At 36.1% G+C, this 24,296-nt stretch overlaps 2 protein-coding genes across 2 annotated transcripts in view; one reads left to right on the top strand and one right to left on the bottom strand.

Moving 5' to 3' along the window:
- Positions 1-11,341, top strand: part of LOC141839784 (anaphase-promoting complex subunit 10) — a 41,417-nt gene extending 30,076 nt beyond the window's left edge. Inside the window, exons 6-7 of the mRNA XM_074727611.1 lie at positions 10,513-10,625; positions 11,085-11,341. Coding sequence (XP_074583712.1) covers positions 10,513-10,582 — 70 coding nt within the window. The 3' untranslated portion in view covers positions 10,583-10,625; positions 11,085-11,341. The remainder of the gene's footprint in view (positions 1-10,512; positions 10,626-11,084) is intronic.
- Positions 11,342-12,847: 1,506 nt separating this feature from the next.
- LOC141837378 (3'-5' exonuclease-like) lies at positions 12,848-21,074 on the bottom strand. Its single transcript, XM_074724791.1, is given in 7 exon segments — positions 12,848-13,072; positions 13,075-13,105; positions 13,193-13,303; positions 13,853-14,017; positions 14,123-14,250; positions 15,165-15,344; positions 20,768-21,074. Coding segments are annotated over 7 exon segments (987 nt in total). The 3' UTR covers positions 12,848-13,007.
- Between the last annotated feature and the right edge of the window lie 3,222 nt (positions 21,075-24,296).

Raw genomic sequence — 24,296 nt, 5'->3', positions numbered from 1 at the left:
CTTTATATGTGACAGATGATTTGCGACAGTTGCTGATAAGTTTTGGATTGTTTTTTTTTTATTTTTTAGATCTGAGATGATGCATGAAAGGCTAATTATAGATTTGTTTTTATTTTTTATTTATATTTGGTTCAATGTCTTGACTCACAGTAGTATTTTAGGACATATTTTCAATTGTAGGGATTTGTCATCAATCACTACTAATGAATCTCATACTTTGTGGCATAATTTTTTTTGAATGCAAACTTTTTCCGTATGAGGAGTTTTTTGTTCTACATTATCAGTTTCTACTACTAATAGATTGTAACTCTTGTTGATCATTTCAATACAGAACTTTGATCTTTTTTTCTTGGGTGTCTTGGTTAATTCCTCCCAATATATTTTGATTTTCAATCTCCACTCAATCATCAATCATATGTAACTTCTTTTGTTGTATCTCTTTGGGTAGTGAAGACATCTGAAAATGGACCAAAATTGGATTAGGCTTAGCAGATTGTTATTCCATGAATTGGCCAAGTTTTGGATTATGGGCCAGCTATATCTTTTACAAACCATCATCAAGGATTTTATATTAGATTAAAAGGTGTGAATGAAATTCTTCTTGGTAAAAACAAAGAAGCATTAACCTCTTGATGTTGAAGGTTCTTCTATGCATATATGCTTAGTGTACTTTGAAATGCTATTCTTCTATTGGAGGTAACTTAGTAATATGGAAGTGCAAGGAATAAAGTGAAATAATTTCCTGCAAAATCAATTTTCTTAGGTATTATTGTACTTAAAGCCAACCCAAAAAATTCCTTTCGAGAAGCTTAGCAAAATCTTTCATAACAATAAGCTCCTGCCTTCGAATCATAGTAAAAAGAACTGGAAGAGGAATTTTTTGCAGATCTAGCCTCATGAAGCCAAGAAACAAAAATGTAGATGAGTAACACAGCATATTCAGCTCAAACATCAGGAGATCATAAATATGCAAACTTACGTATTTTAATCTCGCAACAGCAATAAATCCTGAGAAAGGCAGGAAAAATGAGGAAAAAATAAACAGAATCGATGATAGCAAATAGATGGCACGAAGAAGGATTGAAATTACCTTAGGCACCTCAGTTACACATAGAAGGATTTAGAAAAATGCATGCTTCCTTGCTTTTATGCTTTATAAACATATGCATCTCAGTTGCAATAATCATGTTACCTGAGCTGTCTCAAGAAATATCAGTTGCTTTTTAGTGTAAGAGGTCCTATGCATACTAGTCACATATAAACTGTCACTGTCTCAGTTATTTCCTATGATATTGAATATAAATTTCAATGTATGATCAAATTTGTCAGCTTTGAGCTTTTTTGCATCAAAAATAAAATTAAATGTAGAACCAGCTTTTGACAAATCTGAATATTTTGGAATGTATGATCAAATTTGTCAGCTTTGAGCTTTTTTACATCAAAAATAAAATTAAATGTAGAACCAGCTTTTGACAAATCTGAATATTTTGGAGTGATATAGTTTCAATTCACTGAAGTCGTTGCTATTGGGATTACACAATGAAGGAAATTTAGACTATACTGTTTTTATCTTGCAGCTCTTTATGGCACCTGTCACTAATACAGATAGGTACCGTGAAAGCATTGGTTTTTGGCATGATGTTTATGGGATCAACAGTAAGTTAATCATTTGACTTGTATTTTTTGAAATTTCAAATATCATTTTCTTCCAAGTTTTAGAAAATATACGCAAGCTGCATGTCATTGGGTCATACACGTAGAACTGGCAATGCATTTCATTTTTTGTTAATCATGTCTGTACGAGCAAATAGTTCAAGCAGACAGGTTGGTTGGTATGGCAAACTGGGTAGGCTGATTAGTTTGGGAAGGTTGGTCAGCCTAGCAAACAGCAGATGGGCCAAACAGACAGAACAGTTGGTCTAAGACAACTGGGTAAGTCGAGCTTATCAGCTGGTCAGGCAAGCTAGGAGGATCAGGATATACAATTGCTCGCATCAGGTAAATTGACTGAGCCAATTGAGCCAGATGGTCTGAATAGTGTGAGCCATTTAGATGGGGTAAGCAGTTTGTACAAGTAAATCTGATTGCATGGGTTGTATGGTTACACGAGTTGGTTTGGTTGGGCTGTCTCCATAAGCCATGCAAGCTTGATGGTCCATACAGATTGTCAGGCCAGGTGGTTCGGACAAGCATGCTAGATTGGATAGGTTGGGTCAGCCAGACAAATTGAGTGTGTCGGATGAGTTGGGAGGCTGAAGTACTCACAAATCACTCGTACCTTGAATTTTTTCATTTGTTGGAATAAACACATGGAATAAACTCTATCCATCTGCTCATTTTTCCATCCATTCATATAATATTTATCCCTTTGGTAAACTGACCCTGAAGCAACATAAGATTGCATGTCAATGCGGTAATATGAGGTACAAGAAAGCACTGCATTTGCATCTGCAGCCGAATGGCCACATGAACCACTTTTTGAAACAATGCATGATATACATAACCAGCAAAAGATGATACCAGGGACAAATGCTGCAATTAAGACAAAGGAACTAAATCTAACTTAATTGTCAATTAAATTGCAACTCACTTTCTGCAGTGTCAGCTATGGTCCCTCTTGCCAAACAATATGCATTTGAAGAGCCAACTATCGAGACAATTTCAGGAGAAAATGTTCTGACATGGCCGACATTGGTAAGTTTAACCTGCTGATTTGCTCTTCTGGGATATGTATGCTTCTCCCCTGCTATGTTCAGCACTAAACTTTGTGGATTTCAATGAGTATTTGCCAATATCAGGACAATTTGAAGGGGCTCTTTTCTTTTTGATCATTTTTTTCTTGATGTCCAACAGAATAAGCGATTTGCAAACTCCTGCATCTTATGTTCAACCATTTTAATGACCAAAAAAATTTTCATTCTTGCATGGAGGATGGTTCACTAAATATTGTTTGGACTCGGTATATATTATGATTTCTAGTATAGAGGGTATATAGGTGGGCCAAATGCTATCTGCATGGTACTCTTTGCCCAGTCAATAGTTTATTTAAATTCTTACAGATTAATGCCCATTACTTCATAATTCACTCTGTAACTGAGTTGAATTGAAGGAAATTCAAAGTGCTTGACTCTAAGATGTACCCTCTTCTGTTCCACACATGAATTAACATTTGAATGCAGACCTAAATCTAATTGTTTATGTTACTTTCATGATGGAATTTGTAAATCCTAAACCGCATGAGTTCTATAAACTAAATTAGAACTTCAAATAGGAAATACAAATTTAATGATCTAGTTTCTACGAATAACATGGTTTAATATGTAAAATATAAAATAACGACAAGGAACCTGTTTGTAGGGCCATGTCCTTGTCCTGCAACTCCTTGTGCTTGATCCCTGTGGAAGAAAAACAAAGCGGAAGCTAGAGGGAGGTCTTCCAAGGGATTTAGGGTGACGGCCGTAAAACCTTCGTCAATGGGGAACGAAGGCGATGTCACATGATACCCTAAACCCTCGGGGACCAAACCCTTATATAGAGATCTGAACCGTTATCAGCCCATAGATAATAACGGAACAGATTAACTTATTTTCTATATTTAATCCCTATCCGATAATACCAAAATGGATTAATAAAATTCAATAAATTTAATCCATAATAATATCGGAACGGACTAACGGGTTCTACATATTTTAATCCACATCAATAATCCGAAACCCGATAAACCTTAATTAGATCACTTAAATGGGTTCGGTTCGTATCCGCATATACAAATTACAATTAAGCCCATAATTAAGAAATTAAATCCAACAATCTCCCACTTGGGCTATATGTGATTTGTATTTAATATACGATTATAACTTTAGTTGATATCAAACTTTATGGGTACTAAATACCCCTGAAAACAATCTGGTCCATTAACTTCATTGGTATAGGACTAAAGATGTCATAGCTACTATATATGCCTGTAACTAGCCCTAACAATAATCACAATACCAATGTTGTTAATGACATAGATCAAGATGTGGATATGTAGTATGAAAATTACATGAAATGTGATCTGTACATGTCAATTTTCAATTGGTCCTAATGACCCAAAAGGGTCTGATCATATTTGCAAATACTTTATGCTAAACTGCAATAGCAAATCATGATCCAAACTTTATGATTCCAAAAGGAATCAGTATCATATTTACAAACACCAAATGCTAAACTGCAGTAGTAAATCATGATACTTTATTTCAGAGTGTCAAACAAACATTTAATTACCCATTAATGTTTTGAACTTTAAGTACGTACAATAATCAAAACAAAATGTTTGTCTTTATAGAGCAATAAAATGTACAATAGATTCTACTAGATAAATTCTTCTTCCATAAGAAGAACTCCCATATCCACAACATGCGCATGAAACACCTTAGGCACCAAGCCTTTGGTGAGTGGATCTGCCAACATAGAATCTGTACTGATGTGCTCTATCATCACCTGACGACTCTGAACTCTTTCTTTAACCGCTAAAAACTTGATGTCGATGTGCTTGGACTTCGACGAACTGCGGTTGTTCTTGGCATAAAGTTCTGCGGCTTTATTATCACAGTTAATCTTTAATGGTCTTTCAATACCATCAACAATACGTAGTGCTGTGATGAAATTCCGCAGCCAAATTCCATGATTGGATGCTTCGTAGCATGCTATCAACTCTGCCTCCATAGTAGAAGTGGCTACTAGCGTCTGCTTGACGCTCTTCCAAGATATAGCCCCTCCAGCGAGCATGAAAATATAGCCTGAAGTAGACCTCCTGCTATCTAAGCATCCAGCAAAATCGGAGTCTGAATATCCAATCACCTCAAGATGATCTGACCTCCGATACGTGAGCATATGTCTTTTGGTTCTTTGTAAGTATCGCATCACTCTCTTTATTGCTTTCCAATGTGATGGTCCTGGATTACTTACATATCTGCCTAACATCCCCACTATGAATGCTATATCTGGTCGTGTACATACTTGTGCATACATAAGACTTCCCACAGCCGATGCATAAGGGAGTTGGTCCATCTCTTTTCTTTCAAGTTCAAGTCGTGGACATTGCTGCAGACTGAATCTGTCACCTCTAGACACTGGTGTGTCACCAGGTGCGCAGTTTTGCATGCCATACCTCATAAGCACCTTTTCAATATAGGCTTTCTGTGAAAGTCCAAGAATGCCTCTTGAACGATCACGATAAATCTGTATGCCTAAGACAAATGATGCTTCACCAAGATCTTTCATTTCAAAATTACTGGATAGAAATGACTTGGTTTCATGCAGCAGCCCCTTATTATTGCTCGCAAGCAATATATCATCCACATACAGAACAAGTATAACAAACTTGCTCCCACTGAACTTGACATATATGCACTGATCAACAGGGTTTTCTCTAAAACCAAATGAGATTACCACTTGATCAAATTTTCGGTACCATTGACGGGACGCCTGTTTTAGACCATAGATAGACTTCTTTAATCTGCATACTAGGTGCTTTGAATCTTCAGATTCAAAGTTCTCCGGCTGCACCATATATATTGACTCGTCAATATCTCCATTGAGAAATGCAGTTTTTACGTCCATCTGATGTAGTTCTAAATCAAAATGAGCAACAAGTGCCATGATTACCCTAAGGGAGTCTTTCGTCGACACAGGTGAGAAAGTCTCCTTGTAATCAATATTTTCCTTTTGAGTGAATCCCTTGGCAACAAGACGAGCCTTATACTTTTCGACATTGCCCTTTGAATCCCGCTTGGTTTTAAATATCCACTTACAACCAACGGGTTTCGTACCTTTGGGCAATTCGACAAGTTCCCAAACGTCATTGTCTGCCATAGACTTCAACTCTTCTTGCATGGCGTTAATCCACCTTTCAGGATTAGAACATTGTTTGACTTCTTGGAAAGATACAGGATCACTTTCCAACCCAATGTCAAACTCATGCTCTTGGAGATAAACATAATCACGAGACATCGTGGATCTCCGTTCCCTTGTGGATCGCCTTAAAGGCACTTGTTCTTGAGGTGGTTGAGGTATTTGCTCAGCAATATGCGGTAATACCTCAATTTGAGTGGATATCTCAATTTGAGATGTTACAGGAGTGATCTTCCAACTGCATTGGAGATGTTACGGGAATATCTTGATTCACTACTCTCTCTGGATGTACAATATCTATAATGTGCGGTATGGTAATCATACCACTACTTATTGCACTAGTAGTGACCATAGGAGGATTGCTTACGCTTTCCTCAAAAATTATTTCCCTAACTTTATCACTCCCACTGTCCTCAATGAATTTGGCGTTTCCCGTTTCGAAGAAGGATCTTTTAGAGGGATCATAAAATTTATACCCTCTAGACTTTTCAGAGTAACCCACAAAATTGCAGCTCACAGTTCTTGAGTCCAGTTTCTTTTCATTAGGCTTGTAAGGCCTAGCCTCAGCTGGACAACCCCAGACGTGTAAATGCCTAATACTAGGCTTTCTACCCGTCCACATCTCGTATGGGGTTTTGTTTACTGCCTTACTTGGTACTCTGTTAAGTAGGTAAACTGCAGTCTTGAGTGCCTCACCCCACAAAGATTCAGGTAAAGAAGTGAAAGCCATCATACTTCTTACCATATCTTTTAGGGTACGATTGCGTCGCTCTGCTACACCATTCTGACTGGGAGTACCAGGCATGGTATATTGAGGCACAATCCCACACTCTGCAAGGTAATTCGCAAAAGGTCCTGGACATTGTTCACCTGATCCATCATATCGACCGTAATATTCACCTCCACGATCGGATCGGACGGCTTTAATTTTCTTACCTAGTTGATTTTCAACTTCGGCTTTGAAAATTTTGAACATGTCTAAAGATTGCGACTTTTCATGAATGAGGTACAGATAGCCGAATCGAGAGTAGTCGTCTATGAAGCTAATAAAATATGTGTGTCCATTCCAAGATGCCTTAGGGAATGGTCCACAAATGTCTGTATGTATTAGCTCCAAGACATCACTACAACGACTCGCTTTCTTATTTCTTTTGTTAGTTGTCTTTCCCTTAACACACTCAATACAGACATCAAAGTCTGTCATGTCAAGAGAATCGAGAATTCCATGTGACATTAACCTTTCTAGGCGTTGTTTGGATATATGTCCTAAACGCCTATGCCACAAACTGGATGAATTCTCATTAGTCAATTTACGTTTTGTACCGATACTATGCATAATTACATTGTCAACCGTAGGAGTTATGGTGTTTAATTTATAAAGCTTATCAACCAAGGAACCATTGCCAACCAATGTTGAATTATAGAAAATACTAAAAATTCCATTTCCGAATGAACAAGAATAACCTGATTTGTCCAAACAGGAAATTGAAATTAAATTCCGTCGAAAAGACGGTACAATAAATGTATTTTCTAAATTCAAATAAACATTGGTTCCCAAACAAAGCCTAAAAACACCAATCGACTCAACTTTAGCCTTTCTTCCATTTCCCGTATAGATGTATCTTTCACCATCAAGTGGAAGACGGCTCCTAAGACAACCTTGCATAGTGACACTTATATGAGTAGTAGCACCGGTATCTATCCACCAAGTGTCAGTAGGTACAATAGCTAAATTGACTTCTGAACTAACAAAGTTTAAAAGTTCAAAATCTGCAGTTTGATTTCCTTTTCCTTTATTATTGATCCTTTTCCGTTTCTTATTTAGACCTCTAGAACCAGTTAAAGTGGGGATGTTATTAAGATTAGCAGTTACTGATTGCACTGAAATAATAAAAGAAAAATAATGTAAGCTCACGATTTAATTTATGCCAAGAACATATATAAGTAATAAAATATGCAAATAAAGCATATAAATGGGCTCTTTATGAGATACCAAGTACAACATTGCATTTTACTCTTTGGACTAAAATGTAATTTGTTAGCGGTACTCTCTAAAATAACTCAAACTTTAATTTGCCACATAATAAGCCTTCCTTTGGGCCGACCCATTATGCGCATAATTCAATACTTTATATGAGTTATTTATTTAATATAAATGGGTTCTTTATGAGATACCAAATACAATATTATATTTTACTCTTTGGACTAAAATATAATTTGTTAGTGGTACTCTCTAATATAACTCAAACTTTAATTTGCCACATAATGAGCCTTCCTTTGGGCCGACTCATTATGCGCATAATTTGATACTTTATATGAGTTATTTATTTATTCATAACTTACATCAACCTTAATCTGCCACGCAATATGTCTTCCTTTGGGCCGACATATTTTGTGCATGATCTGAACAAAATAAATTTGTTCTATAACTGTAAGTTATCTTAAACATATATCTGGCATAAAAGTAATTTTCCTTTGGGCCAATTACTTTTAGCATAGATATACGTCTATCGACACAAATGCACTAAACCTAGCTAATGTGCCTTCCTTTGGGCCGACACAATAATTCGATTTAGTAACATGTGTGTAGATAGACCCAAAGAAAATCCTAAAAAAAAAACTTTTAACCGGGTGGATAAATCAAAATCTAATCCAACCCGACAGTCTCTTTTTGGATTTTCATGCCCGAAAGAATAGGAAAAGAAAAGAAAAGAAAATTTTAAATCTTTCCTAAATCTTATTAAAAATAATAATAAAATAAAATAAAAAATAAATAATCATGATGTGGCGTACAGTATATATATATATATACAATGTCCACATTTTACTCTTCTTATTTATTTATTTATTTATTATTATTATTATTATTTTAAATAAGAATTATTTCCTTTTGACCGAATCTTCTCCTATTCTTTATCTCACGACCGAACCCAAAAAAAAACGGCTCTCCTCTTTATGCCGTCGACCGAAGCCAACCAAAGGGAGAAAAAAAAACGCGCACGCCGCTTTCCTCTTCTTCTACGTCGAAACTGAGCCGCGTAATCGCGCTAGAGTTTCCGATCGGGAATGGTTAGCCACCGCGCTTCAATTTCTTTCCCTCGGCAGCAAAGTTTGCTGACCGTTTGGGACCAGCGCCGTTTGGCTCCTTAATTCGCCGATCGCATGGAAGAAAAGCAAAAATCACGAGCTCCTCCAACTGCTAATCGGGAGCGCCGTCGCCGCCGATCGCATGGAAGGAGATCACTGCGTGAGAGGAGAGCGCTGTCCGTAAGGTTTAGGGTTCCTGTGAGCGCCGTCGCCGTTGGTGGGAGAGGAGAGCGGAGCGCCTCCGTCGGCGATTGCGTGAGGGGAGGGCGCCACTGATTTTTTTTTTTGAGAAGAAAAGATCAAAAGCGACCTTGCGCGATTCGAGAAAGGGCGATCACGAATTTGCCGTCGCCCCTCTGATTATTTTTTTTTTTTTTATTTCAAAAAACCGAATAGAAAGAAAAATAAAAAAACTGATTTGTTCAATTATTATGAACAGTATAATAAATTGGGTGAAATCCAATTCAACCTATTCATGATTTGTTGTGGAACAAATTTATTACCAATCACAATGAAAAACGTTCATAATTTTAGTAAACCATGAAATACGAAGAAACAAAACCTATGCTCTGATACCAATTGATGGAATTTGTAAATCCTAAACCGCATGAGTTCTATAAACTAAATTAGAACTTCAAATAGGAAATACAAATTTAATGATCTAGTTTCTACGAATAACATGGTTTAATATGTAAAATATAAAATAACGACAAGGAACCTGTTTGTAGGGCCATGTCCTTGTCCTGCAACTCCTTGTGCTTGATCCCTGTGGAAGAAAAACAAAGCGGAAGCTAGAGGGAGGTCTTCCAAGGGATTTAGGGTGACGGCCGTAAAACCTTCGTCAATGGGGAACGAAGGCGATGTCACATGATACCCTAAACCCTCGGGGACCAAACCCTTATATAGAGATCTGAACCGTTATCAGCCCATAGATAATAACGGAACAGATTAACTTATTTTCTATATTTAATCCCTATCCGATAATACCAAAATGGATTAATAAAATAATAATAAATTTAATCCATAATAATATCGGAACGGACTAACGGGTTCTACATATTTTAATCCACATCAATAATCCGAAACCCGATAAACCTTAATTAGATCACTTAAATGGGTTCGGTTCGTATCCGCATATACAAATTACAATTAAGCCCATAATTAAGAAATTAAATCCAACATGGATTCATATCAGCAGAGGCAGAGTTGATCTTTCTTCAAAATCAGTCATCTCATATAGATTGTCATCTAGCGCAGATCCATATTTTGCTATAAGGATGAGGCTGATGTATTGGTAGATGGTTGAACCATGACCTTTTGATTTTTTTTTTTCCCGCTTCCCAGCTCCCTAGCTTACCTCCACCTTGATTATGTTTTTGTGTATGGGGGAGAGGGTCATAATATATAAAATTTATATTCTTAATTTTCTGTAATTTTGTGTTGGCCTAGACCGTAAGTTCATAATGTTGTTTTTTCTTTGATATTCTCACAGTTAAAGTTTTCAACTTTCTGTTGTATGTTGGATTACAGAAACCCTGTCCCCCTTCAACCATTTCATTTTACTTCACAAGAATTCATTACCTACTCAACCATTAGATAAGCAGTGTCAGCGCCAATCTCTCAAGCTATATGAAGTTCATCAGGTAATGAGAATCAAAGATGTAAAAAATATTGAACAGATTTGAATATAACCTGTTTGTCTAAAGAGTTTTAGTTACAAGATTTTCTTTTACTTGTGTGGCTAAAGAAGTGAAAGATAAATAACCTGTCTCAGTGCCATGACTACACCATGGGCTCCAACTTTCTATTTTCTACCATCTGTAAATTGGATTTCCATTTATGTCACTCCATGACACTAAGATCTGCATGTTTCTACTAAGCATGTTTATGGTTATATTGGTAGATGTTAGATGAACAAATATATCTTGCACTGGATAACCATGTCAGATTGACAGGTATGGAAATTTAGATAAAGACAATCCGACTGAGCAAAGTTTTTATGCAACAATACCAACAGAATGGATTGTTCTATTCACTGAACACCACCTATATTTTGAACTTACATGTTTTACAACATAATTATTTGTGTTTATACACTGCAGATCTAAATTCGGAGCAAGATTTTTGAGAGGATGTTATACATGCAAGACATCTTGGCAGAAAAAAGTAACTGTTGAAAATAGACTTAAGACAGATTGCAAATAGTTAAGGAGTTGAATATTGTTGTTGTAATTATTTCAAAGGAAAAGAATATACTTTTGATGGCTAGTCTTTGGATTGAGCTTATTCAATGTGTCTGCACTAGAATATTGTTGTTTAAGATTTTCAAAGTGTGATTAAGACTATGATTCAAAGATGCCTTTTGTTCCATAGATGAAGAATACTTATTTAAATGTTCCGGTTTCGCCTAATAATTATATGTATTCAGAGGTTGATTTTTAGAATATTTGTCCTTAATTTGAATTAATTTTATTATCTTATTACATTTAAAAGGTGACATTATAAGGCAATTAGGGAAATTTGAGGCTGATTGGTAGATGGATTCAAAATACCCAGAGGTTGATTTTTTGATAAAATTTTAAATCTTGCCCGAATTTCAAAATACTTGAACTGTTATGTATAATAATTAATTTTTAATATGTTTTGTACTTGTAATTTTGAACCTTGTACGACAAGTTAGATTTTTCGTATTTTAAGTTATTTTTAAAATTTTGTTAAATGTTGAATATTAAGTTTTTGAACCGGCCGTCGTCATTTTTGATAATCTTGAGAAAATTTCATTCAAAAAAACAAAAAACTAGGATTCTGCTGCTCTTGGTGGAGCCATCCACGTCAGTCATCTCTACGGCCGGACCACTGGCCAGGCCCCACCTCAGCTGCTGCTCGTGCGCGGGTGTTGCATCTGGAGACCGAGCTTCCCCTTGCGCTCTTCCTGTTTGCTTCTGTTGCTCCTTTTGTTCTCTTCCTCCCGTCGCTCTCATCCAAATCCTCCACTGAGCTCACCCCCCTATCTATCTATCTGTCTGTCCTCCTCCTCCTCCTCCATCCTCTACCTCCCCTCCTCTATATCTGTCGCTCTCTGCCTATATACTTATTAACTCATGAGGAAGAAACGTACAACTTATTGCGCTACTCGCTCGCTTCCTCTCTTCCAGCTCTGTAATCAGCAGTCGATATTTGCAGGTGCAGCACCATCATGATTCACATAGTTCGACAGCTCTTTCTTAGTCAGGATATGAGAATCTTGATGATGCTGCACCAGCAACAGGCGACTACATGAAACGCAGAGAGACTTTAAAGCAAGCTTCTCATTCATTGGGACGGACCGGAAAGAGAAAGACAGCAGAGGATTTTTTTTTTTTTTTGATTTTCTGTAGCAGGAGATTTTGGATCAAGGAAGTAGCACGGAATCTGTTGACGATCATCAGCTGGTTTCCTTTCCAATTTGCTTTTTGTTTGTTTTAAACAAATTATTCTGATTCTGTTTTTGATTGGTGATCTCTTTTTTCCCTTGAGTCGCCATTATTCTTATTTATTACGGCTATATGCACACAAAGGGCCTACATACTGGCTATTGAAGCCCATGTTCCATCCAATTGTAGGAGAAATCTACAAGCAATATGAACAAAGAGATTGCACAAATTATCAATTCCTTAAAAAGTAAACGAGTTAGGTTTCGAATTTGGAATTCTAATTCTTGTTAAATTGTCATCCAGAATTTACTTGCATGACAATTATTTTACAGATCTTTCACGTTCCCAGTGAATGTTTCTGAAACAGGATTGGCATCATGAATATTTACTTGATCAACAACAATAATCACAATAATGCATGGCATAATTATCAAGATGAACATAATCAACACAAACTCTTCCTACCACCACTTTGCGTGGCTTGCTACAGTCCACATTCTAGGAAGGTGATAATGAAGGAAAATATCAATACTAAACTTCATACTATGAGGAACTTGAAAAGGCCAAGTGAGATGGGAAAATGAAGAGCCAGCACTTTACAGATTAAACTAACTAAAGAACCGGTTGCTTATCAGGATGCTCCTCAATAGTTTCATTGTCTACTCGTCCACGTCGGTCTCGACTTCTGGATCTGGAAATCTTTTGAGCGCCTGCAGAGTATTAATCATTCAATTTATTTGTACAGAAGGTTGTTGAAGGGAAGAACCATATCTTGGATGATAATCTTTCCAAATTACCTCATACAAGTACCACGACACATAAGCATCTGTCGCTGCATACTGCAGTTGCTCTTTTGACAACACCTCAGCTTCCCAATTTCCCAATTTAATCCTTTTAGGCTTTTCCAACTATACAGAAAAATAAAATATGTTGAATGGCTCTTATTTATGAAATTATGGCACTGAACAAGTATACACAATCTGCAAACACAAAGTGATATATTATAGTATAATCTAAAAATAACAATGCAGACATTTTTTTACATGTTTTGAAGTCAAATAGATTCAATTTCCATTCTGCTAAAGACTCGACATCCAATATTCATTCCCATATATTTATTGTTGTCATAGGACAGCATATGTTAGTTTAGTTTGATTGGTACAAATCAGAGCAGACTAACAATACAGCAACAAGCTGTTTCATGCAATTGAACCTCAACAATCAACATCCTAAAAAGGTGAGTCATGAACTATTCACCTATATATGCACATCAAAGACTTTGAACATGTCGCCAATTAAAAAATTAAAGTGAAATATTACTGCTATATCACTTTTATGTTGTTCCACAACTTTGAATAATTATCACTAGAATTCAGAATAACTGTGCAGTAAATGATGCATCAATGGTATCTAGACAGCTTAACAAGCTAAGCTAAGAGACAAGTTGTCCGCAAAACCTGCTTGCATGTGATAAGTTCAGTTAAAGAAGCCAGACTCCATTGTTTAGGAGCTACACCAAGCTTGAGGAGGTTCGCAAGCCTTGATAAATCCTCCAATGGTTCGATACAAACATTGTAGTCATTTGACATCTTCCGTGCATCATTGGCTATGCCTATTCCAACCTTCAAAAAGAAAAAAAAATCAATGGATTACTATTGAATGGGTAAAAAACATTCAAATAAGAGAATTAACAACATAAAGATAGCCATATCAAGCTAGCTCCTAACCTTAACAGATGCATGATCCTCCAAAAGAGACTTCAAAAGAGGAGGAATTCCGGAATGGATTATGTGGATGACATAACATGTTGTATTCTCAAGGCATAATTGCATCACTGCTGCTTTCCTTTGATCACCTGAAGATTGGAAGCCAAAACTCCTATTTAAGTTGGCATACAGTAGAAAAAGGATAACTTTACCACAGTAGAAGGAAAACATGATATTAGAGCCTTCTTTAGGGATAGGCTTTCAAGAACAACAATTAGTCATATCCACTACGACCATGTTTGACCATTTTTACAGGTCAACTTTGATTGTCAAATAGTCAACTTACAGTAGTGGATCTTATAGAATTAGCCAAATTACCTCTGTTTTGGATAAAACAAGTGCCATAAGATTTCAAAATTTCAGCCTCAAAAGTCTGCTAGTCAATTTAGCATATGAGGTTGAGGTAAAAAATTAAAACAAGTTCACAGTCATAGATAAGTAATCTCAACTCATACAACACATCACTTCACATTAAAAAAAGACAAAACAAAACAAAACAGTTTTGTTAACGAAATAATGTTTAGTCAATAAAACCAGTTTTAAATAACAAGGATTGAGGTAACAAGTTAAAAGGATCATGAAAAAAAGGTAGACAATATCTCTACTTTTGAAGAAAATATCTCTCTCTCTCTGTTGATGTGCGCATTTACACTTAGTTGTGTGATGATCTTTGCTCGAAGGAATTGCTGATTGAGTTCTTTATTAATTCCTTATGTTTTGTTTCATTTGCATGCAACTAGTATGTATTTCATTATTGTCATGTGTATAGTTCATCTTTTGCATATGAGGATTTCTCAATTTTATATAACAAGATGGACATAGTATCTATATTCCACCTTGAGGGGGAGTATTAGATTAATGGGTTACTTAGTGGGTTAAGTTCCACATGAATATTTTAGGTATAAGTTATCTCTAGAGTCCTATATATATGTGAAAAGATGTCTCATGAACACACAATAAATGCAATCTATAATTATCTTTCCCCAAATTATACAAAAAATACCTTTTCTAAAAATGGGCCTCCATTCTATGTCAAATCCAAGGGGGATATGATTCATATGTTGTTTCATAGAAAATATTTTATCTGAAAGCTCCTGAGCAGCCTGCTCGACTTCTGCAGCATCCCTAGAGTATATTATACGACCCTTAAATAGCATAGATGGGTATCTCACCCGAGGGTTACCTGCAAAAGTTGAATTAAACCATATGCAGAAATTACAATGGAAGAATTCTAATCAAAATGGAATTTCTATCATGTTAGAAAAGATATACGAGTAAGCAATGACAGATTCCCATGTCTATTTACTGAAACATACTTTAAACATTGAGGTTAGAATCTAACATCAATTCCTACTTGGAATGACCAATTCACTGATTCGTGTAATAGCATGGTAATAAGATAAGGTAGTTGCACTAACTGAATATGCATCCTAAGGACAATCTGTAATTCTGATGTAGCCTTTTGTTGACCAGTCATCCAAATACAGCTCGTATAGGATTCAATAATTGAAAATATAACGTACATGTTCATGTGTGTAACGTTGGCTGGCTATCAAAGCTTAAACCGTCAAAACTTTTCATTCAGGCTTTGGACCAGCATTGAAATTTTCATGTTGATACATGTTTCATATATCTGCAATTGAGCTGATGTAATATACATATGATGTAGCCGACAAATTGATTTGTGTGCAGACAATAAGTGTTCACTCAAGGTGTGATATTAAATTTCACATATGTCCATTTTGTTCTCATGAATGCAACATCAGTGCAATTAAACAAAGATATCAAATGAAAACACATAGTTCATAGGTTACAATACAAAAGAGGAGCATGATACATTGGATAACAGATGCATCACACAGTGTTGCATGGATACAAGCACAGTCCACCTAATTCTACATAGTATTTCAAACATCTAGTTAGGTTATCCTAACCTGTTCCAGTGTTATGTACCAAATTTATTATCATTGCTAGAAAATAAATGCACAACATAACAGGATAACTTGGGTATATTTGGATCAACGTAGAATTACATCTAATAGGTAAATAATTAGAACTAGGGTTCGGTCAGCTAATAATTAATAAAAACCCTAGAGCTGGAGAGGTTAATAAATAATTTTATTAATTATTTATTTTAATATTTAATAAAAAAATTTATATGATTAAATTAAAAATATAATTTAATTTTAATAATTTAATTTATTTTAATAATTGATTTAAAAAATATAAAATTAAATTAAAATTAAGATTTTAAAAAGGAAAAAAAAATTAAAAATTAATAATAATCACCCGACGGTCGGACTCCCTCCATTCGCGTTTCATTCTTGATGGCGAACAAGAAATCACCTTATATAAGAATCACCCGACGGACTCCCTCCATTCGCGTTTCTTCTTGATGGCGAAGAAATCACATAGAGATCGCAGAGACCACCTCAAACGGAAATGGATGGCAATTGCCACGGTAGCTGTTGCCGCGGCAAAGGCGGTTTCTGGAGCGGCGTCTAGTGCCGCAGCCGCTGCCACGACGGCTGATGCGGCCTCCCAGGCGGCATTCCTCGGCGGCACTGCCCCGGCTCCGGAGCCCGCTTCTGCTACGAAGAAGCGGAAGCGAGGAAGCACTACAAAAATAACCTTAAATAGCGATCGATTTAGCGACCGAAATTAAATCAATCGCTAATTAACGACCGATATTGAAGATCGGTCGTTAATTAGCGACCGATTTAATTTCGGTCGTTGATTAGCGACCGATTTAATTTCGGTCGTTAAATTGTGACCGAAACAACAAATTCGTCGGTAAATTAACGATCGGAATTAAATTCGGTCGTTAATTTTAGAGTTAATTTATTATTAAAAAAAAATTTTATGGGCTTTAAGGACCGAAATTGCATCCGGTCGCTAATTAACGACTGAACTCGAGTTAGGTCGCTAAATTAGCAACCGAACTCTATTTCGGTCGCTAATTAGCGACCGAATAACTAGTCAGTCGCTAATTTAGCGACCAAACTAGTATATAATAATAACATCACCGACGGACTCCCTCCATTCGCGTTTCTTCTTGATGGCGAACAAGAAATCACATAGAGATCGCAGAGATCGCCTCAAACGGAGATGGATGGCAATTGCCACGGCAGCTGTTGCCGCGGCTTCTGCAGTGGCGTCTACTGCCGCAGCCGCTGCCGCGACGGCTGATGCTGCCTCCCAGGCGGCGGTTGCCGCCGTTGAGGCGGCATTCCCCGGCGGCACTGCCCCTCCCCCTACCCCGGCTCCGGAGCCTGCCGCTTCTGCTGCATCGAAGAAGCGGAATTTCGATTCGGTCGTTAAATTAGCGGTTGAACTCATGTTCGGTCGCTATTTAGCGACCGAATTAGGATTTGAAAGCTAAATATTAATGACCTTCGGTCGCTAAATTAGTGATTGAATTCTAATTCGGTCGTTAATTTAGCGATCAAACTCATGTTCGGTCGCTATTTAGCGACCGAATTAGGGTTTGAAAGTTAAATATTAACGACTGAATCCAAGTGAGATGGGGAACTTAAAAAAAATTATAAAATTAAATTAAAATCAAGATTTTAAAAAGGAAGAAATTTTTTTTTTAAAAATCGTGCCTTATACGCCTTATATAATAATAACATCACCGACGGACTCCCTCCATTCGCGTTTCTTCTTGATGGCGAACAAGAAATCACATAGAGATCGCAGAGATCGCCTCAAACGGAGATGGATGGCAATTGCCACGGCAGCTGTTGCCGCGGCTTCTGCAGCGGCGTCTACTGCCGCAGCCGCTGCCGCGACGGCTGATGCTGCCTCCCAGGCGGCGGTTGCCGCCGTTGAGGCGGCATTCCCCGGCGGCACTGCCCCTCCCCCTACCCCGGCTCCGGAGCCTGCCGCTTCTGCTGCATCGAAGAAGCGGAATTTCGATTCGGTCGTTAAATTAGCGGTTGAACTCATGTTCGATCGCTATTTAGCGACCGAATTAGGATTTGAAAGCTAAATATTAATGACCTTCGGTCGCTAAATTAGTGATTGAATTCTAATTCGGTCGTTAATTTAGCGATCGAACTCATTTCGGTCGCTATTTAGCGACCGAATTAGGGTTTGAAAGTTAAATATTAACGACTGAATCCAAGTGAGATGGGGAACTTAAAAAAAATTATAAAATTAAATTAAAATCAAGATTTTAAAAAGGAAGAAATTTTTTTAAAAAAAGAATCGTGCCTTATATAATAATAACATCACCGACGGACTCCCTCCGGTTCGCGTTTCTTCTTGATGGCGAACAAGAAATCACATAGAGATCGCAGAGATCGCCTCAAAAGATGGATGGCAATTGCCACGGCAACTGTTGCCGCGGCTTCTGCAGTCGCGTCTACTGCCGCAGCGCTGCCGCGACGGCTGATGCTGCCTCCCAGGCGGCGGTTGCCGCCGTTGAGGCGGCACTCCGGCGGCACTGCCCCTCCCCCTACCCCGGCTCCGGAGCCTGCCGCTTCTGCTGCATCGAAGAAGCGGAATTTCGATTCGGTCGTTAAATTAGCGGTTGAACTCATGTTCGGTCGCTATTTAGCGACCGAATTAGGATTTGAAAGCTAAATATTAATGACCTTCGGTCGCTAAATTAGTGATTGAATTTAATTCGGTCGTTAATTTAGCGATCAAACTCATGTTCGGTCGCTATTTAGCGACCGAATTAGGGTTTGAAAGTTAAATATTAACGACTGAATCCAAGTGAGATGGGGAACTTAAAAAAAATTATAAAATTAAATTAAAATCAAGATTTTAAAAAGGAAGAAATTTTTTTAAAAAAAGAATCACCCGACGGTCGGACTCCCTCCATTCGCATTTTTTTTTATGGCGAAAAGAAATCACACTATATAATAATAACATCACCGACGGACTCCCTCCATTCGCGTTTCTTCTTGATGGCGAACAAGAAATCACATAGAGATCGCAGAGATCGCCTCAAACGGAGATGGATGGCAATTGCCACGGCAGCTGTTGCCGCGGCTTCTGCAGCGGCGTCTACTGCCGCAGCCGCTGCCGCGACGGCTGATGCTGCCTCCCAGGCGGCGGTTGCCGCCGTTGAGGCGGCACTGCCCCGGGCTCCGGAGCCTGCCGCATTCTGCTGCATCGAAGAAGCGGAACGCTAAATTAGATGATTGAATTTTAATTTTAGAGTTAATTTATTATTAAAAAAAAATTTTATGGGCTTTAAGGACCGAAATTGCATCCGGTCGCGCTTAATTAACGACTGAACTCGAGTTAGGTCGCTAAATTAGCAACCGAATTCTAATTCGGTCGTAATTGCGACCGAAGTTCGGTCGCTAAAACGACCGAATTAGGGTTTGAAAGTTAATATTAACGACTGAATCCAAGTGAGATGGGGGACTTAAAAAAAATTATAAAATTAAATTAAAATCAAGATTTTAAAAAGGAAGATTTTTTTTAAAAAAGAATCCTGCCTTATCGCATTCTTATATAATAATAACATCATCGGCGGACTCCCTCCATTCGCGTTTCTTCTTGATGGCAAACAAGAAATCACATAGAGATCGCAGAGATCGCCTCAAACGGAGATGGATGGCAATTGCCACAGCAGCTGTTGCCGCGGCTTCTGCAGCGGCGTCTACTGCCGCAGCCGCTGCCGCGACGGCTGATGCTGCCTCCCAGGCGGCGGTTGCCGCCGTTGAGGCGGCATTCCCCGGCGGCACTGCCCCTCCCCCTACCCCGGCTCCGGAGCCTGCCGCTTCTGCTGCATCGAAGAAGCGGAAGCGAGGAAGCACTACAAAAATAACCTTAAATAGCGATCGATTTAGCGACCAAAATTAAATCAGTCGCGCATTAACGACCGATATTGAAGATCGGTCGTTAATTAGCGACCGATTTAATTTCGGTTGTTGATTAGCGACCGATTTAATTTCGATCGTTAAATTGCGACCGAAACAACAAATCCAGCACAGTCCACCTAATTCTACATGGTATTTCAAACATCTAGTTAGGTTATCCTAACCTGTTATAGTGTTATGTACCAAATTTATTATCATTGCTAGAAAATAAATGCACAACATAACAGGATAACTTGGGTATATTTGGATCAACGTAGAATTACATCTAATAGTTAAATAATTAGAACTTTATGGATCTTAATACCCAAGCAAACAAAGGAATTCTAGAACTATGCAATTCGGATCTTAATTCATAAAACAAACTTCAGTACAACTGAGACAACTGGATTAAAAAATTTCTTGGTTTTTGGACAGAACTAAACAAAAACATCATACATTCATGCGAAGGTATATAGGAAAGGAATATAATCATAAAGAATACGCATCACCTTGCGCCGTCACTGTATTTATTTCTTTTAACAAAAGAAAAATATGAAACAAACCAAACGTTGTGGCTTTGTTAGAGTCTCAGAACCTGACTCTAGCAAGGAATGCTTACCAAGTAATGCAATAGTCATTAATCATCAATAACAATTGCATTTAGACACATTCTCCATTCTTTTTCTTTTCCCCAGGAACAAAAAGATAGGTTTAAAGGATAATAATCCTACAATAACAGATTCTTTGGAAAATAAGAAGGAAAGAAGATTTTCAAAGTTTATAGAACCTGGACAAGGAAGAGGCAGTACGCTCGAAGCCCCATTTGAACGGTATGATGCAGGAAGAAGACCGCCAGTCCTCCTAACCACGTGATTGCTATCGGGAACATGGCGCTTCAGAGGGTTAGAATCGTTCCAACCCCAGCGGGGCAAACGACGGCCCATTTGTTGCGGATCGAGTGCTTCCGGTTCCTCAGCATCAATGTCGGAGGAGAGTTGACGCTTGGTGCCAGTGGCGGCGGAAACGGACGAGCAATAGGTCGCCTCGATGGCTTGCAGCTCTTTCTCGGCGGCCGAGTCCCATTCCCATCCCATCACCTCACGCTTATCGAAAACTCGCCCGCTCGCCGCCCCAAAAATTAATTTGAACTTGTCCCAGGTCGTCCATCAATCGAAATACCTTTTGAAATTATTAAAAATGATACCCTACTTATTAAACGTGATTCAAATTATCATGTATAACTTTAATATTAATATTAATAATAATAATATAATAATAATTTATTTAATATATAAAAAAAAAAATAATTTATTTATAATTTTTTAAAATTTAAAAGAAATTTATATATTTTTAATAAAGTAATTTATTAAAAAAATTATTTTAATAAAGTAATTTACTAAATTAATAAATATAATTTATTTTTTATTTTTAATATTTAAAATAAATTTATATATATTTTAATAAATAATTTATTAAAATAATTATTTTAATAAAATAATTTATTAAATTAATAAATAAAATATGTTAATTTTATTTTAATAAAATAATTATTTTAATAAACATCATTTATTAATATTATTTTTTAAAATTTAGCATTAATTCATATATATTTTTAATAAAATAATTCATTAAATTAATAAATATAATTCATTAATTTTATTTTAAAAAATAATTCATTAAAATAATTATTTTAATAAAATAATTTATTATATTAATAAACATCATTTATTAATTTTATTTTTTTAAATTTAACATAAATTTATATATTTTTTAATAAAATAATTTATTAAAATAATTATTTTAATAAAATAATCTTTTAAATTAATAAATATAATTAGGTAATTTTATTTTTTAAAATTTAAAATAAATTTATATATATCTAAAAAATAATTTATTAAAATAATTATTTAATAAAATGAATCATTAAATTAATAAATATAATTCGTTAATTTTATTTTAATAAAATAATTATTTTAATAAAATAATTTATAAATTAGTAAACATCATTTATTAATTTTATTTTTTTTAATTTAAGATAATTTATATATTTTTAAATAAAATAATATATTAAAATAATTATTCTAATAAAATAATTTATTAAATTAATAAATATAATTCATTAATTTTATTTTTTTAAAATTTAAAATAAATTATCTCTTTTAAATTTATAAATTCTTAAATTAAAATTTATTAAATTAATTAACTCGATTTTAATAAGATTTTATAATACATTTTAATTAATTGAGTTTTAAAATCGAAAGGGAAAAAAAAGTAATTAACCTTCAAAATTGTAAAAAATCTTAGACTGCCAAGGTAATCACATTCTTGGATTATAACTCATTTACTGATGTGGTGGTGATATTGTATTATTTGAGAATTGATCAAAATCTGAATCAAATAAAATTATGATTGATAACTTTGGATAGAGAACCAAGGTTATCAATCATAATCCCAACCAAACACCCTCTAAGATTTTTTTATTTGGTGTCCTTTTTTTCATTAAACTGGTTTTTTTATCCATCAACTAATTTTACCTAAAATATTTCAACTCAAGAATTAAGACATTTAAGTTTGTTTCCAAGCAAGCATACATAGTTTTTAGTGCTTAAACTTTATTATGTTACCGATCGGACTCCTGAACAAACATCCGATTTTAGTTTGTAAATTGAAATTGTTCTAATCGATGAAATTATTTTAATCATCTAATTCGCAGTTTTATTTTGTGAGTTGAAATAGACTTGATCGTCCAAAAATAATTTGGATCAAGAAGAGCCCTGCTAGGCTGTCACCAGTTACCAGAATGCACGTCCTCAAATGTGATGGATCTTAATACTTCACTAGTGCATTCTCAACAGTTCACACCTTGAAGGATGGCACTGCTGGAACGTAAATTTCTCTATTTGTTTGGAAACGTAATTATTCTTCAATGGTATAAGTTTGATAAGAAATTTCAGCTTAGTGCGTTGTCTGGCTATGTACAATGTAATTTCCACATAGCTTAATACGTTTTCTGGCTATGTAAAAAGTGCAGCATCTGTAGAAAGAAAAAACATCCCAAACTATAGATTTAGAGAAACTTATTTAGCAAGACGATGCAACCATCCAAAATTTATTCAGTTGTTATAGAACTACTTTATGTTTTATCACAATCAAAGTGATTATGGAAAAGGGAAAAAAAAAACTAAAACTCTTCAAAATTTACTAGTAGGCCCATGGTAACAAGGGGAAGCATCATAACCTACCTTGACTGCCACACTACCAGTGGACGTCGTGTGCATACGTATTGAAGTATCTTTTACATGAGGACGTGCATATCTTTTACAAACAACTCATAAAATGGCCTAGTGCCCAAAAAACTGCTGCAATATGAACTGTAGACAAACAATTTTTCAGCATGTTGAATTTACATTGATGCAAAAAAAAAAAAAAAAAAAAAAAAAAGAACTGATTTTTGCAAGTGTTTCCCTGAAGAGTAGCTTGAAAATTATTACTGTATCCAGACAGGAACCAGGGGCTTGAATATATCAAATGTTAATTGGGCGCAAAAAAAATGTCTGATTACCATTCCAGTAGCACCCATAATCGCTGGCACGCCCAGATATGCCATGATAACAACCTTGTATACCTTCACCAAAGAATATAGTAGCGTCTGCAAGTCCTCAAAACACATTACTTTGATAAGTTTATTTAGGCATTCCCATCATGATAGGAAAAAAAGGGCAGCCCCAGTGCACGAAGCTCCCGCCATGCAGGGTCCGGGGGAAGGATCCCATCATGATAGGAAAACATTTAAAAATCGTAAACTAATAAATTAATTGTCATTGAAAACAAATCATTTTCACGATTGCACTACTTTTTAACATCAGTCATTCTTTTAACTCAAAATTGCAAGTAACCCTATAGGATCCTGCCTATAGAACCAATGAGTCTTCATCTTCTGAGAACATCTCAAATAATATCAGTAGTTTCTAAGAGCAATTACTTGCTATTGCAAAAAAGTAGACATGCTCTCCCTATTCCGTAAAGAATACATGTAGATAAAGAACCACTGTAACAGAGGCAGGCTAGTAGTTATTTCCTCAAGAATAATCACCAAAAAGATCCATGTTGCAGCTGTGGCAATTCATGAAATTCAGGAGAAAACCAGTTCAAAGTACAGAGATATTTATATGGCCAGGTAAGTGCATCATCAATAGCTAGATGAACAGCTATCTGGAAACCTTTTCTGCTAGATAGTAAACTAACAGTAAACAAGGAAAACCATCATTTTGCCACCTTTCCATATCTGAACTGATTTTTGCAAGTGTTTCCCTGAA

The sequence above is a fragment of the Curcuma longa genome, chromosome 11, assembly GCF_044706935.1.
Source record: "Curcuma longa cultivar G26 ecotype Majalengka, Jawa Barat chromosome 11, ITB_CL_G26_1.1, whole genome shotgun sequence".
Lineage (NCBI taxonomy): Eukaryota > Viridiplantae > Streptophyta > Magnoliopsida > Zingiberales > Zingiberaceae > Curcuma > Curcuma longa.
The sequence above is the reverse complement of the archived record's forward strand: the minus strand, read 5'-3'. Positions and strand labels throughout refer to the sequence as shown.